The sequence below is a fragment of the Pollachius pollachius genome, assembly GCF_949987615.1.
Source record: "Pollachius pollachius genome assembly, chromosome: 12".
NCBI lineage: Eukaryota > Metazoa > Chordata > Actinopteri > Gadiformes > Gadidae > Pollachius > Pollachius pollachius.
In genome coordinates, this window is record NC_136945.1 from 2,776,695 (window position 1) to 2,794,018 (window position 17,324).

Sequence of the window (17,324 nt, forward strand, 5' to 3'; positions counted from 1 at the left end):
GTACACCGTGCTACAATGAAAACATGCCTGATCACTATGATATAAATTATATATATATGACTTATTGATTAGACCCATAACATGCAGTTCCTAGCTCAAAAATACGTGTGAAATCTGTGAAACCAGTAGTTAAATCTCTCCATGGAAAATTGCCCCACAATATGATTACAATTGATTCTATATTTTATTTTGTTGGTAACCGTGGTAGAATACCAATAGCACTAACAACATAACCCCCTTGCGTTATATTGCTCAAGTGTGTAGTTGTAATAACTGTCATTATGTGTAATTTTACACTCTGATCTCGCTGTGGCTTTAAGCAGTGACTTATTACCTTATTTGTTGACCTTGTTTTATTATGCAGCATTGACAAAAGTCCTGCGTCTGTCAATGGTTCATAATCCAGCCGATCACTGCCCATTAGAATAAAACGCACCCACATACACACTCATGCACACACACCCACATATTACTGATCACATGGTCCGTACTCACTGAGGGTCAACGGGGGACGCTGGTCTCTGAGGTCAAGTGACCCCAAGGCTTCATCATGCCTCCATTAAAACAACTGAGCGTCAGCAGGTTGGGTTCAGGTGTCTGGGGAGTCCGTTACTGACAAACTTTGATTCCACTTCTGTTTGGTCACCAAGGAAACACAGAGTCAGTTTGATTTAGAACTGGACACTACACAATCAATCAAGAGCCTTCAATTAACACTTACAACACTCAATATTATGATATTAATAACTTAATTAATAAGGGTAATCAATCAATCAATTCCTTTTTCAGATTTCCTTCCAGAAAAGTTGATGGGAAACTGGACACATATGTATGTGTATATGCTGTGGCATATTCCTAAAGAACATATTTTTTTGATTGCTTTATTTATTGTATTTACTTGAGGATGGAGTCAAGAAAGGGCATATAGAAACTCACTGATGCGCTCCGGCCGCCTCGCTTATCCTTGTTTCATATCTTCTAGATGGTGAAATGTATTAATTCCTGCAGTTTCATAGGTTTTACAAGTACAGAGCCCCCAATTTCTCTTCATTCACTCTAAAAAGAAAAGACACATTCTTAAATGTCTAGTTTACAGTAAGAACAAATGTTTTTTTTATGTGTTTTATTATTAATATTATAAAATGTTCTTACCCTTTGTAATGTTGTTCACCAAAATGAAGTGAACTTTTTACCGAGGCCAGACAAAGCTAAGACAGAAAAGAGAACATATATTAAACCAAACCACTGGCAATACATTACAGACACAAATCACATAATCATCATCATCATCATCATCATCATCATCATCATCATCATCATCATTTTACTGTACCCCATTACGCGTTTCCCCAGTAAAAAGTCACAACAGAAATTCTAGGACATGTCTATTTATTAATATGCAGATTTATGAGCGGTCTGTTGGGGTTAGGGTTAGCTATGCTGTGAGTATCCTGTGTGTATGCATTGTGTGGACGGAGGAGCTCACCATCTCCCAGCTTCCCGGCCTGCTCTGCGGCCGCTCCAGGCAGCATCTTGGTGAGGACGTTCTCCCCATCGGCGGGGGCCTGGGGGGGCGCGGCGCTGCCGATGCCTCCGGCCTTACTCCCGATCCCCACCGGAGCCTTGGATCCTGTCAGGGACGGACACACACCCCCGTCAGGAGACCATTCACAGAGGGACACCTCTTTGTTATTGGGTGGGGGGCACAGGGTGTGAGGCGTTACCGATGCCTGTCAGTGGAGGCGTGGCTGTTTTAGGGGGCATGGTGGCGGCGGGCGGGGAGGCCCTCATTCCTGCTGCGGCTGCAGGTGCATGGTCCATTTTTACCTGTTGGAAAGGGAAAACATTGGGGACCTGCAATCTTGCTATATTTCTTGTAATTCCTTTATGGGATATATATATAGTTCAGAATGTTTTTCTGAGCTATTGTTTTTTCTATTATGTTAGTGATATTATACACTCAAAGAGTTGAGTGTATATATATATTAAAAGTACTTTACAAATAAAGGTTTACGGAGGTTAACATTCTGAAAATATTAAAAATGTAAAGTATGCAGTACTGACAGCTGTCGGTGCTGGTGGTCCTGCCGCAGGCCCTGCCACTGGTTGGCGTCCCAGTGGAGGGGTCTGGCCAGGTCTTGGCTGCTGTAGCTGCTGCTGCTGCTGCCCTGCCCCAGCAGAGGCTGGAGTAGGCTGTGGTCCACCAGCAGTGGGGTGAGGAGGCTGGCCCTGCTGCATTGCCTGCTGCTGGGGCTGATGACGCTGTTGTTGACCTTGTTGTTGACCATCTGGTGTCTCATTGCTGGACTGTCTCCCAGTTTGGGCCGGGCCTCCTGGACGCTGCTGCTGCTGCTGAGGCGGCTGCTGATGTTGTGGCTGCTGCTGATGTTGAGGCTGCTGCTGCTGCTGCTGTTGAGCTTGCTGCTGCGGCTGTTGAGGCTGCTGCTGCTGATGTCCGGGCTGCTGCTGCGGTTGAGGCTGCTGCTGCTGTTGAGCTTGCTGCTGCTGCTGTTGAGGCTGCTGCTGCTGTTGAGGTTGTGTCTGCTTGTGACCTGTAGATGGATCTGGCCTCCTGGAATTAGCCCTGTCTCCCGGGGGCCTCTGGCCTCTACCTCCCGAGCCATGGTTATGGCCAGCAGTCGGGTCCCGAGAGAATTCTCCTGAGTCCCGATGGCTGCCTTGGGTTGAGCGAGCTTCGGGACCGCCCCTTCGCTGGGCAGAGGAAGAGGTTCTGCCCTCCGTGCGGGCAGCCGGGTCTTTGGCGTGTGTCCGAGAAGAGCGGGAGGCTCTGGGATCTTCTGAGGCATGGCGGGAAGAGCCGTGCCTGCTGGTGCTGCTGCTGCCATGGTGACGGTGTTCCCGGGAGGACGTGGATGATCCGTGGCGTTGCTGGTTGTACTCGTCCTGTGGCCAGTCCTCCTCAGGTGGCTCATCGTAATCGTGGTAGGTGTGCTTTACGTTACCACGCCTACCTGTGGACGAGTGGCCACCACCTCCATGGTGCCTCGACCGGTCTGAGCGGGCCTCCCTCGGCTTCTCAAACCAGTCAGTCTCTTCTTGGCCCAAATGATATGCTTTTTTGAGAATCAGAATGAAGAATCGTCAATTGTTATGAGATTGAGATCAGGGAGTAGCATGCGGATCGAAGTCATGCACGATAACTGAGAAGAACCCCCCCGCATGCAACAAAAAAACATGCAGAGTCCACAGAAAAGAAAAAAACGAAAAGTATAACCCAACAGTAAAAACCAAAACAAAAAACAAAAAAGGAAGAATGAAGATATCTAAAAATACAGATATAAAATGAGGCATAGTTGGCAATGGGGATTAGGGAACTATACAAGTTGTGATTTAAAAAAAACAAAATCAGAACAAAATAAAAACAGTAATGCATAAAATAATTTTGCACATGCTCATGCAGTCTCTTCTCAGCAGGCATTTCAGAGCGCAAACGCAAGCCCCAGGCGGTGATCGCTCAACACCAGTTACCTTCGCTGTCCGAAACGGCACAATGCATGTCATCTACGAGGTAGGGGTCATCCGGTTTGTAGACATGACTTCTGGGCTGGTCCTTCATGTGGTGGTCCTGCACGTCTGGCAAGGAATGGCTGGAGCCATACTGGTTTCTAACATCGTTGGCATCAGGAGCACCAGAGCCTCTACCGATGCCCACGGGCTTCCCCACAGGGCTGAGCGGGCTCTCCTCCTCTGAGTTTTGGCTACGCATCGGAGGTCTGCCTCCGCGGCCCGTTCTCTGGGACCTCTCCATAGCATCCCTCTCGTAGGACTTACTCCTGTAACCGGTGCTGTCCCGGGAGGAGATCTTGTCCATGCCGTAGCCGGTGGATCTGGACCTTCCAGAGCCATACATGCGGTCCTCTTCCTCAAGGCCTTCTCGGCTGGTGCCGTAATACTTCTGCTGATCGTACGTGTTCTTTTTCGGGCCATAGCCGTCATCTTGTTTTTTTGATCTTGACACAACGGTGCAGCTGCCCCCCGTTGAAGTGGTCATGGTGTAGGACGCCAGGTCCGACTCTACGTCCCGCGCCTCCTCGATTGGCGAAAACTTTGAAATCTTTTGCTCCATTCCCTGTTTTCTGTGCTTGCTACGTTTAGAAGAGACCACGGCCGGGGCAAGGTTCTTTGAGGAGGCTTTCTGGGTGCCAGAGCTGCAGCGTGTGTTGGGATGCTTGTAATCGTCATAATAGTACGAGGAGCCTCCGCTCACTGAGGAGCCAGCGTGGCCGTCCACACCCTGGTAGCCCGCGGTGCCTGCTGGTCGGCCATAAGCATCCACAGAGTCATCCTCAGGCCTTCCGTAACCTCTTGAAGACCCGTTCTCTCCTCCATAGCGCCCTCCTGCAGGATGACCTTGAGCGTCTGTGGCTTGGCCTGCATTCTCTTTTGTCAATTCACTGATGTCATCAATCATGACATAGTTCCTTGGTATATTCTGCTCTAGGTTAGTGGTGTACAGCCCATCGTGGGCATATGCAGAGGTGGGGCTCTCCACCGGTTGAGTAAGGCCAGGCTCAGGGGGGCGGTACTGACCATAGGTATTACTGTAGACTGCGCTGAAGCCAGTGTCTGGAGCTGAGGTAGCCACTGACACTGCCGGGTTGCTAATGACCTCATAGTTGGTGGGCAATTTCTGCTCAAGGTCAGCCAGAGAGGTCTGCCTGGGTCTTTGGTGGACTGTAAGGATATCTGCCTGGGACTGGAAAGGGAGGACGGGCTGATAGGAGCTATGGCTGGGGTAGGGTAGACTCTGGCCTGGCATAGGCTGGCAAGGAGGCTGGAAGCCCTGATGGCCATGCTGGGGCATGCCAAGATCTGGCTGATAGGTGGATTGAGCATACATGTGCGCGGAGTAGGACCCTGGAGTCTGGTAGGCAGGGCCTGGTGGCGGGTGGGGCTGAAAGGTTCCTGGCTGTGGGGCAGAAGATGAGGGGTATTGAGGAGGTTGAAAACCTATCTGTTGATATGCAGAGCCTGGCGGCTGTACCGAGGATTGGGTTTGAGGGTATGGGTAGGACATATAGGTAGAGGTCGAGGGATACTGTTGAGTTGCATTGAGGTCATTAGCAAAGTGGCTCATCGGTGCAGTGCTTGGCCTTGATAATACACCATTAGTATCAAAGTTTCCAGTGGCAGCTGCAATCCTGAGGTTATTCAGCTCGCTGTCTGACATATAGTCCCGGGCATCGCCCATACAGCGCAGGTAGGCAAGGTCTCGCCTCTCTCTGTCTTTCACCATGGTCTCCTTCCGCTGAGTGATGCCTAGCTCTAAGTAGCGCAGCTTTGCGTCAATCTCCTTCTCCTCCTCCTCCAGCTCAGCCTGCTGTTTCCTGAGCTTGGAGGACTCCTGCTCCACCATCTTCAGCTCACTTAGCAAGCCAGCCTTGGTGACACCCTGGGCCGGTCTGGGCAGTACCCTCTGGGGCATCCCGGGGGAGCTGTACATTTGAGCCGGAGTGACAATGGGGAGGGGAATCTCCTCTGGCGGAGGGCTGGGGAGGGTCCTCTTTACCTTTCTCATCAGAGAGTTCTGCTGCTGCTGCTGCAGGGAGGCCATCTGTTCGGAGAGGAAGAGGAACATCGTGAGCAAACACTGAGCTATAAACAGAATGCACTTATGCAAATCCCACTCATTAGTGTACTGTGGACTCACTGGGTCTAAACATGCCTCTCCTAACTCATAGATGTAGGACTAAGGGCCCTGAGAGGTGATCATCTGTACAATAAAGTCTAATAAAGACTTTGGCATTGAGAAAATGTTGCCTCCTTATATTAAAATGAATTCATTTGATTTGATATTAAATTAACAAATATTTGCTGTTATGTAGTCCGAGAAGGTCTTGATATTAGAGGATCATAGTGATTTAATTAAATTGTATTGTTATTTAATTATTTAACCTACTGCTCAGGAATTCAGTTTTGTTCATGATGATCATCATTGTCTCAGTTCCTCAAAATGCAAATATTGTACAATGATTAGTATATATGAAAAGTGTGATTTCTTTTACATTTTTAAAACTTTTTATGAATTATAAATATAAAGTATGAATGTCAATGTCTGCTCCTCATTTTGTCAACAGCTATGGTGATAATAGAGTTTATTGAATATAAAAAAACAAAATCTGTTGAGAGCATTATTAAACATAAATTGTAAAAGGAACATTCTTCTCAGCTATTTCAAAAATATCAAAGTATTCCAACGTTGTCAGAATTCAAAATGCCCTCCCTGGCATGCGATGATCAGACAATGTATCAAAGCATTTATATAATTACGAAAAGAGAATTACATTTCTTACTTACAAATTAGCGGTTTTGTGTAGACCCATGAAGACATTTAGTGAGGTAACGAATTATCCAGAAAGGGAAATGTATTTCCCACACACAGATATAAATCACAGACCAAGAAGCCAAAAATAAGAGCTCTTAAAAACTGCTATAATCCTCATCTGATATGTGCGTGTTTGTTCCTCGGACGGATTTTGCAGCGACTGCAAAGGAATATGAATATATGTTGACCAGCTGCTAACTAGCAGGAAGACAGCAGGGCAAAGGCAGGATGCTTTCACATTGTGTATCCCTGTGGCAGCTCTTAGGGCTGTGCCAGATATAGAAGAGAGCACCTCACCCTGAGAGTGGCTAACAGAGACTAAAGGGAAGAAAGGAAGAAAGAGAATGACAGAGGAAGCAGAGGGAGATCCAGCCAGGGAAACATAGAAAGAGGAGTGCAGAAAGGAGCGACGGACAGAATAAAATGAAAAGAGAGGAGAAAAATATGAATTAAATAATGGGCAAAGCCGTTCTGGCATGACCAGCTGCTCTCCGGAGGACATTCTGTCACTTCCTGTGATGCCAAGCCCTGTGTGTTGCATCTTCTGTTCACAAGGTAGTGCTCTGCAACACTTCAGTCTTTAGTCCACACTATGAAATAAGCTTATATTATTGGAATATTTGAGTTATTATTTGTAGGTTTTCCAATGCTTTGTTGGATACTGCAACGTCATATTTGGGTAACTCACACATAACGTTTATATTTATAATATATAAAAAACACAATCTGTTTGATTTGATGACTGCAAATTCAAACAACACATAACACCAGTATGATGCATTTACAAGGTCGGCCATTTTAGCGTTCATACTCAACGGTGTGTACTATGTGTGCTAGCACCATCAATAAGTATCACAAAGCTGGCTCGGTTCATAATCGTGGGTTTGAATTTGAGCTGAAACAGGGGGTTCACTTACACTTTTTTATTTGAGCCTGGGATAACAAAAGCATGAACAGAGTTAATGGCAATCTAAAAGATTATCAGGTTAAGTAGATGATGTTGACGATGTTGTGTTTTCCTCCAAAAAATTGTCTTCTTTTATATTATTTAGTGATTCATGTCAAACACATTTGTAATATTTTAATATATACTGTCAGAGTTACCGCGCCTATCATACCACGCCTATAATTTAAAAAATGCTTATTGGCATAATATTCATTAGTCTATTATCTTATAATTAAAAATAAATAACTGACGATAAATAACTTTGCCCTAAACCATCAAATCTATTATTGGACTATTCACATACGAATAATTTGTTATACTACTTCAATGTTTCATTGTTAAAGTATAAAACATTTTCTGATAACTTTGGTAGGGGTAATTGAGTCTATCAAATGTGAACATTTTATATATATATAAAAACAAAGTTACATTGAAAGAACAACAAGCCATGTATTTGAAACCCTTCCAAGAACGGATTCTGATTGCCTACCTGGCTGTTGGAGAGCGCCTGCTGGTGGTACGGGGAGAAGCGGTTCTTCCCGGGGTCCTCAGAAGTGGGGCTGAGCGGCTTGGGGTCGGACATGGAGCGCTGCACACTCTTGATGGGTCGGGGCAGGCTCTGGTGCCGCTGCGGTGACTCGGCGGTGAAGGCCTTCTGCTGGGGCGTGACGTGGGCCTTGTTGAGCTTCTCCTGCGAGGCGAACGTGGTCTCCAACATACGATGTGGGGAAAGCGGGGACACGGGGGAGTACAACACCTGGGGAGATTTGGGAGGCTGGCGAGACTCGTGCTGTTGCTGATAGCCAATCTCCAGAGGATCCGGCTTCCTCCTCTCAAACTTGGCCACCCCCTGGAGGCGTGGAGAGGCTGGCTCAGACGGGTTGGCGCCCACCATATGGAGGCTGGTTGAGTAGGGACTGATAGTGGTCGGCACGCTAAGCTGAGGGGCGACGACACCCTGAGACTGGGTCTCTGGTTCCGTTTGACAGGCGAGACTCTCTCCTTTCTGGGTCCTTTCAGGGGAGGCAATGTAATGCAACAGGTCAACCTTTGAGGTCTCTGCCATAGTGATGTGAATTGCAGGAGAGACCCTTCCCAGCTGTTCTGGCTCTGTCTGGCAGGAGGAATCGAAGGTGGTTTGGATAGCAATGCTTGAGGAAGACACTTTGGCTTCTGATTTCTCAACATTTGCATCAGAGTGCTTAGATATGCGGGATCTTCTGCGCCTCACTGGCTGCTGGTCCCATTCTCCCTGGTCCTCTTCATCAGTCTGCACACTGCAGTCTGCAATCCGCCGAGTTCTTCTGCGCCTGTTCAAGAATCTGTCCTCTCCATCTTCATCATCGGTTTGCACACAGCTGTCTGCAATCCTCTTCTCCTCTTCAGAGCCATCTCTCAGTCTTGGCATTGAATTCTGTTTCTTCATGACCCTGGAGCTAGCAGGGTCCTCAGTGTTTCTCAGTGATACCTCTGAGGAAGAACTATGAATAGGCCTGCCTGCCATTACTGCTTGTACAACCTGTCCGTCCTGCCAGAACTGCACACTCTGGCCATCCTGCTGGATCACTCGACCACTCTGGTCACAAATAATGAACCCTTGAGGTGGTCCTCCTCCAACCACCACCCCTTGCATGGCCCCCTGTGCAGAGGTTGCTGCAGCCGCTGCAGCTGCAGCGCCGGCAGCTGCCTCTGCTGCTGCTGATGCTGCTGCGGCCTCAACCGCTGCCGTCTTCTGCCTCTTCTGGTCCTCCAACTGCTGCTGCAGCTGCTGCTGCAAAGTCTGAATCTGGTCAAGCTGCATTCTCTGTTGGGCGAGCTGCTCCCTTTGCATGATGAGCTGGGTCTCTCGCTCGGCTTGCTGTTGCTGAAGGACTTGGTGTTTGATTGTCTGTAGTTCCTGGATCTCCCGCTGGACCAGCATTTGTTCTTTCTCTCTGTGTCGCTGGAGCTCCATTCGGTCTCTTTCAAGCTCCTCATGTAGGCGCAGTTGCCGCACCTTCTCCAGCTCCACATGCTCCCGCTCTAACTGCAGCATATGCTCTTGTTGTTGACTTAATCGCTCCTCTTCCTTGTCTTTGCGTGCGTCCATCGGTGGAGAAAGTATTGAGCAGGTTGCTTCTGAAGCAGTAACTGGTGCAGTCACTAGGATTTGGGCTTGGGGTTGCACTAATGCCTGAGGTTGGGGGTGTGTTACAATATGACTTGGTGATTGGGTTTGAGTCAGGGATAATGCTTGTGTTTGAGGTGGCATCTGAAGAGTTTGTAATTGTTCCTGCATTTGGTTTTGCTCATTAGGTAATTGAGCTTGAGAGAGTGACGTAACATTCTGGATTGGGATTTGAACTTGCTGGTTTATTTGCTGAAATGCTATCATGTTAGTCTGAATACCCGATGCAGACACATTCTTTGCCCCTAAATGAGCAACAGTTTGGGTTGGTGGTAATGTTGAGGTGATGGTTGGGGGCTTCCCTAAGTAGACTGGAGTTTCCTGGTCAGAAGTGGTACTGGAAGTAGGGAGACCTGGGCCAGGGATTGAAGTAGGATACTGATTTGAAGTAGGATAACAGTAGGGTCCCTGTGTAGACAGAGGCATTCTAGGAGTCACTTGAGGCAGCCTGGTTAGACTAGCTAGTGGAACTGGAGTCACACCTGTAGGGTAAGGTCTGTATACACCTCTTGACATGGGACGCAGGACAGAGGAAGGCTGGGTGGTTATTGGTAAGGTAGAAGCTATCGGTGTGTTTATGGTTGAATATGTCATTCCGTCTGTTCCTCTCATAGCTGCAGGGTACAAAGCCCGAATACTTGCTTGCCTAGCATTAATAAGGTTGGTTAATGATTGGCCATGTGCAGTTGGTCTTCCATCCGGACCATAGAGAAGGTTGGCTCTGATTGATGCTAAGCTTTGACTTAGATTGAGTCTACCCACAGGCCCACCTCTGCCTCCATACTGCATTAGTTCAGGATTTGCAAAGCGACTTCCATATTGGTCCATTGAGTTGAGAGCTGCACACATGCGACTGATTTCTCGAGCAGTAGTTGCACTGTATTGTGCTAGATTTGCATCAGTTACCCCTGGTCCATAGCCATAATCTGAATTGATATTTGACATGGAGCCATAACGACGCAGAGGTAATGGAGACCCACTCACCTCTACTTGGCGCAAATCTGTGTAGGATCCATACTGGGCACCCATGCCTTGGTAACCGTCATAAGACTGATTCACGGTACTCAGATCAACTGCACCCTGGTGATTCCTCTTATACTGTTGAGGGCCAACATCTGTCATAGATGGCAGCATGTTGTCAGACATGGATGGCTGTGAGCCTCCCGGGGGTTGTGGTTGATAGAGTTTACGTTCCTCTGCTAAACCCTGCACAGCTGGAGCTTGCTGCTGTTGCTGCTGGCTGGTGTTATAGTGCGGGGCAGGAGGAGGGCGGGCAACTTGAGATGGATCAGAGGCGGAGTTTTCATCTGATGTCGCTGCCGTCTGTCTCTGAGTGAGAGAACCTGTGCAGCTACTAGCAAAAGGCATTTTGTAAACCACATCACAGCAAGCCGCCTGGCTCTCTGGTTTGAACTGTCCTGTCAGGTCGAGGACCTGCGGAGGAGGTGCCGGCTCTTCTTTCTTTACCAGCTGAGATATTGTGCCCCCTTGTGATGTGTTACTCTCATCCAGCTGCACCATCATAACATGGGGCTTTCCAGTTGACAAGTTCATTACAGTGGGCTTATTTTTCAACTCTAATGCAACACCACTATACATGTCATGTGACTGGTTAGAAGCAGGGGCCCCAGTTGCAGGCTGAGGCGGTAGAGGGGTTACTCTAGGAATGGCACTTACACTCACCACAGGCTGGGCACTACTCGTCTGGCTAACTACAACATCTTTCTTCAGCAGCATTGGTTGTACCTGATTCGCTAAATTGTAACGTGCAAATGAGGATTGCTGCTGATGCTGCTGGAGCTGTTGCTCCAGAAGTTGCTGCTGATGCAGAAGCTTCTGCTGCTGTAGCTGCAGCTGCTGCTGCTGGATGCCAAGGTCCTCCAGGCAGGCATCGATCTTTGGAATAGACGGATCGGTGAGCTTCATCTGTGCTAAACACATGGCTGATCCAACACCCTGCCCAAGATCCACACGGTTCAGCAGAGGATCTCCATACACCACCTGCTGCTTCGGCTGGGTCATAAACATAGAGCCTGCCATTGTGACGCTCACAGTGGTCGCAGTTGAAACCGCTACATGTGGTTGTTCTTGGGAATTCAGATTCATGACAAGTGATTGCACTGCTGTGTGTCGGATGGATGGCTGCTCTGCTCCTATGGAGTATCGTCTGGTGTCAGAGGCCAGGGACGTTAGATCCATCCCTTGGTCCGTCATTATAATTGGTGCAGGTCTCATCGGGGCACTTAGGTCGACTACGCTTCCTCTTGGATGCACTTGGCCTTGTCCTCCAACCATTGATGAGCCTGTATTATGAGATATATTCTCCATTGACATTGATCCCCGGCTATAGCTGGATGCATTGTTCACTGTACTAATATTAACATTTTGGGAAGAATGTCTGGGGGATTGTTGTGGGGAAGTGGGAGAAGTAGTCGAGGGCGGCTGAGAGCGACACATAGGCTTACCGCTAACATCTGTTGGTGATGACAACGGCGATGTTGACGAATTTACCGTAATGGGCTTGGGAGCATTTGTTGTTTCAGAGCCCAACGTTATCACCATTACTGGGGTTTCTTGGGAGGACTGTTGTCGTAAAAGACGGGGTGGACTGGTTTTTTGAGGAGACTGGTTTCCACGGGGTGCAGCTGGAGCTGTAGAACCAGCGGGCAGAGAGGGGAGCTGTCGACCAGAGGACCGCAGTGATGGTGAATTAGTAGGACTCTGTGAAGGTGAAGTTGCGGGAGAAACTGGCGGACTTGGACCTTTGAAATATGAAAAGACCTTGGAGGAGAGGGACGCTCCAGTTTCAGAGGATGTGGCCTGTGTTGGCCCCTGAGGACCTGCGCTGTGAATGACAGAATTACTGCCTGCCTGGCGAACAGTTTGGGCGCTCTGATGGCCTTGGCCTTTCCCAACCACCCCTCCAATTTTGGCAGTCTGAGACATCATTCGGTTTTGGGTTTCTTTTGACAAATGCTGTGCTCCCTGTATTCCTGTGATTCTCGGATCATTCCCAGTGGATGAGGTGGACATAGGTGAATTTAACTGGGTGGGGCTTGAGCCTGGAGTTAATTCAGCTGAATTATCTAAATGCTGTTTATTTACAGGCTGATTGGTACTGTTTACAGGTTGACCTTGCTTCTGCATCATCTGTGCTTTCCTCATCATCTCTTCGTAGACCTCTTCTGCACTTTTCAATGTTTTGTCAGGGGGTGATGTTCCAGATGATTTTTCAGTAGGAGAGTAGAGGGATGTAAACGTTGGAAGGTTGTATTCACTTCCTGATTTGTACAATTTTCCACCAATCATCTCGAATCCTTCTGCCTCTGAGTCCATGGAGGGGGAGTATTCAGAACAGGAGGATCTGTGAAGCTCCTCCATCTCGGCCGCTTGCCTTAGCTCTTCTGTTGGTGATGCATCCTCGATTGGAGAGAGGTTGCTGGGGGGAGTTTTAGATCTTTCTCTACGTCTTTGTGCCCGTAGCTCCTCTTTATCCCTTTTTGTCTTCCTGGCTGTACTACGGATCCTCTGCTGCTCCAGATCTCTCATTTCCTCCTGCTCTCTGAGCAGCTCTTCCTCCTCTCTCAGCTCATCCTCCTCTGAAGAGTCCTCGATGGTTGGCAGGAGCGGACCATGGGACCGGTGGCGGGCCTTCCTCTGCTGCTTGGCCTCTTCTAGTTTTGCCCGGCGACTAGGGCTACTGTCACTGTCGTCCTCCATGGAGGACACAGACGTGGGTGATGTTCCAGACGTGTAGCTTGGGGTGGTAGCAGGTAGGGTGGAGGAGTACTCTCCCCTGGATCGCTCCTCCGGGGATCCTGTCAGGCTCTCCATCTCCAGCTCTGGTTCTCGTAGGTCCTGCTCAGGGTAGCTGTTTGTGTTGTTCAGCTCGATAGTTTTGAACCGCCTGAGGCCTCCTTGAGAGGAGAGCATGCCCTCGGCATCCTCCCCATCTGCTCCTTTTGTGTCATCCTCAAAACTGTTTGATTGTTGAGTGAGCCGTCGCCTCTCTTTTCCTGATTCCCCACCACTTTTATGGGCAGTTATGGGTTTCTGGTTTCCATATTCATCTATTTCTTCCTCGTCAGCACTCATCTCCATGATTTGCCTTCTCATGATATCTTCATCCGTCATTTCTTTATGTGTCTTCTTCTGCCTGACAGGTAATGGCGAGAGGCCGCTCTCGCTGCTGTCTTCCACATAGTCATGTCGTAGTTTACAGCTTAGTTCATCTTCTGACTCTTCTCTCGCCGCTTCTTCGTCAGAGTTGTATTCTGGCTCATGTCCGACGGACAGTGAATGTGGTCTCTGCTTCTTGTCTGCGGTCTTGGCCTCTAGAAGAGGCCTCATGGAGCTCTCTAGCTTGTTGATCTCGGGGTGCCTCGAGGTGCCCTTTTCATTGAGCTTGATTCCCTCCTCCCAGATTTGGCCTACGATCTCCCCCTGGGAGCTGGATATCCCATCAGAGGAATAGCCAGTGTCGCTCAAGCTCTGTGTGCTCGACTTGTTGGAGTCCTGGGGAAACAAGAGAACATGGTTCAGTGAAAGCAGTATTACTCAGATTATTATGCCATGAAACAATTCCTGATATGGTTTCTTACAAAGCTATTGTTTAGCAACGACAAGTAGGATTGAATAGCCTTAACCACCAAGCTCATAAAGATACAATATAGTGCTAAATATTGTGATTTTCTAGTAACATTGGACAATATATTATAACAATACTGTGGAATGTGTGTGGTTGATGGTTGCTTTAACCAGCCATCAACCACACACACTCCACAAATACTTATGTAAACATTTCATAGCAAAAACAACAACTTTTAATACAATTAAAAAAGGTAAAATCAACCCAAAATCAGGTTACTTTCAAATCAGATTATCGATTTAGTAATCTATAATTTATAAATATACATATATGTTTGGTCTGGTGGAAAATTTAGACTTCAATTGTAATATGTTTTCTGCTGTTTGGGTTGAATTTTCCTTTCAAATAACACACATACAAATAAGTAAATAAATTGACATACAGGGTGAATATCACAGACAGATAAACAGAAGGACATCTACGGACAAATGTTTTTCGGTTACATGCTTGTTTTTCATTTTTGATGCATTCTCCAGCGTATTCTTCGAAACCGTTGAAGAATAATGAGAATTCATGGCCATGCTCAAAATGTCTCAAATGATTCCATCACGGATAATCACACAAAATAAATGGTTAAAAAGGAACATAATGCAAAGTGGATCAGGAAAATGGATGATGATGTAGTCACGTGGCGATGAATCTTTGAAGAAATTTAAATTAATTAATGAATCGATAAATACATAAATGAGTCGACAAATAAAATGCACGAACAAAAAACATGATGAAAACATGTGAATATATCATGAATCGTAATCATTAAAACAGACAGAAATAAGAAAAAAAAATATTATGAAGTTGGATAAAAATAAGGAAACAAAAATATATTAATGGTATGTATGGATGAGAAGTGACATTAATTAATAAAAAAAACACATTATGATTCAAGGGTAACAGGTGAAGACGAAGAAGTTGCAGGTAGCTCACTTCATGGTGTCTTGACTTCTGAGAGGTTTCCGTTATCCTCTGATCTTTTGTGGAGCTGATCGCTACTGACACAGCTTTCTTGGATGAGGGCTTCACTTCGTCTTTCTGAGACTTAGCTGTGACTTTGGTCTTCTCCGGGCCTTGTTTCTTCTGGACATTACCTGTGGGTTTAGGTGGATTGGGACCTGCTTTTGCAGGGGCAGCGCCGGACTTGGTGGAACTGGGCCCTGCTTTGCCAGCAGTGGCTGAAGGCTTGGCTCCAGACAAATGTGGACCCTTATTTTGAGCAGATATCTGAGCCTTGGCCTGACTAGGCCCTTTACCCTGGCTAGGGCCCCTGCCTTGGTTAGCAGACACGGCAGAGCTTTTATTTTGTGCACTAGATTGGTTAGAGGTTCTCGTTTGAGGAGAGCTTACCATACTTGGTGATGAGGTTTGGGAAGGAACTTTACTCTGAGGAGAAGATTGGGTAGAAGATTTGGGTTGAAGGTCAGGTTGGGCTACACCTTTGGTTTGAGAAGAGGGTTGGGGGGTAGGCCCTGCCTTTTTGACAGAGGAGATAGGGCCACTTACTTGGGCACCTGGTGGTTTCTGTTGCTGTTGAGGACCTGTGGGCCTATGCCCTGGAAGTTGATTGGGTGTTTTCTGATGAGGTGACTGTTGAGTGGCTTGAACGGCTGTCCGGGGTGATCCCGTTGGCTGTGGAGCAGGAGAAGGAATATCTCCCAAGCTTCCTGACAGAGCCCGCTGAGTCTGACAGTTCAAACAGAGCCATTCGTTCTTCTGTAAAAACAAGACAAAATCGTACAATTAGGAAGAGGGAATTTTAATTATACTTAAAGCTTCCACTATTGGCCTTTTTTGTTCAAATGGATTCATTCATGCCTTTCTAAACTCACTCATTGCATGCAATTATCGACTGAACTTGACCTTATTCTGTACAGCAAACAGAACTTAAAGCTGCTGTAGTTTAGATTTGAGAGTTGTAAAGAGAGAGAGCACAAAAGAGCAGAAGAGAGAACGATTTTGAAACTAAACAACCAAAGGAACTTCCCCTCCCTGTGTGCTCCCTGCCTTTCTACCTTTTCCCGCAAGTGAGAATGGTTGCATTTAATGCATATGAGAATGGCAGGAAGATGGATTCCTGAAAAACCAATCAGGGAAGAGATGCCCTGATTGGTCTGAAATTAGTGTGTAACGGTCTAAAATCTAAATGGTTCATACAGAGGCAGGCACAGTCCACTCGAAACAGATATTCCCACAGCTCATTTAACTCACTAATAGGTGATGGATAGCTTTGTCATTTCTAACTAATTACACACAAATAATAGCTCTTGAATCTTACCTATAGCATCTTTAAAGTATAACAGTATGACAGAAACATTCTAATTAAAAGCAAAAAAGTATGTTTCTAGGGATGCAACGGTCATTGAAGGACAAGGAAACAGTAGAATGCCCCTGAGAAGGTTAATATTTTAAAAGCCTGTCAGAACCAAGCCTTTTATCCTCTCAAGAAGACTATAACATCTGTCAAAGGTAAGCGCTTTGAAAGAGCACAGTTGTGCTGTGAGAATACAAATAAACATATCGCTGGTTAAGATGGAGACCCAGTCTACCAAGTGCAATTACGCTCGGAAAGGTCATGGAGTTTTGTTTACCCTTATTTATCAGTTTGAGCAGGATGAAACAACCAACTCTATAAACCTAGGGCAATATTCAAAATCCAATAGCCATTACAGAATAAATGTGTGTTGGATCAATAGGACAGCTCAATGACAAAATAATGTTTCTTTCACAATTTAAGAAGGCCGAAAAGAGCGAAGAGGAAGTTGTGTTTTCAACCGTTTTTTCTGATACTTATTGTCTCAAGCGTCCATATGAAATAACGAAATGACTTCATTAACACCTTAACCCTAACCCATATGTGTGAAAAATCATTACGTTTATTTTTGTACAAATTTCAAAACCATGAATATGAAGAGGATACACATATAAACATAACAGAGGATATGATTATGAATAATGTTAAGGGCAAGCCCTTAAAATTAACAGGGCAGATACTGCAGTTTCTGTATTCAAGTATTAGAAATTGAGTGTCATTTAATTAAAAATGTTTGCGATCTTCTGTTAAAATATCCGCCCTCCAACTATATGCTCTCCATGAAATGTGGAATATTGACTGTTACAAAATACTGTATTTAATAATGTATATTTAGGCTTGTGTTACCCATCCAGTTTGTGTCTTTAATTTTCAACAAATTTAAATTGTTCAGGTTTGTTGAATATTTAAAAA

At 46.4% G+C, this 17,324-nt stretch overlaps 1 protein-coding gene across 1 annotated transcript in view; it reads right to left on the bottom strand.

The window, feature by feature from the left end:
• Positions 1 to 1,167: 1,167 nt before the first annotated feature.
• The window catches only part of bsnb (bassoon (presynaptic cytomatrix protein) b), a gene marked incomplete at both ends in the record, with an annotated part of 65,298 nt that continues 49,141 nt past the window's right edge, over positions 1,168 to 17,324 (bottom strand). Inside the window, 7 exons of the mRNA XM_079748039.1 lie at positions 1,168 to 1,208; positions 1,487 to 1,630; positions 1,725 to 1,827; positions 2,065 to 3,074; positions 3,490 to 5,575; positions 7,783 to 13,974; positions 15,032 to 15,814. Of these exons, the coding sequence (XP_079604165.1) occupies positions 1,168 to 1,208; positions 1,487 to 1,630; positions 1,725 to 1,827; positions 2,065 to 3,074; positions 3,490 to 5,575; positions 7,783 to 13,974; positions 15,032 to 15,814 (10,359 nt within the window). The remainder of the gene's footprint in view (positions 1,209 to 1,486; positions 1,631 to 1,724; positions 1,828 to 2,064; positions 3,075 to 3,489; positions 5,576 to 7,782; positions 13,975 to 15,031; positions 15,815 to 17,324) is intronic.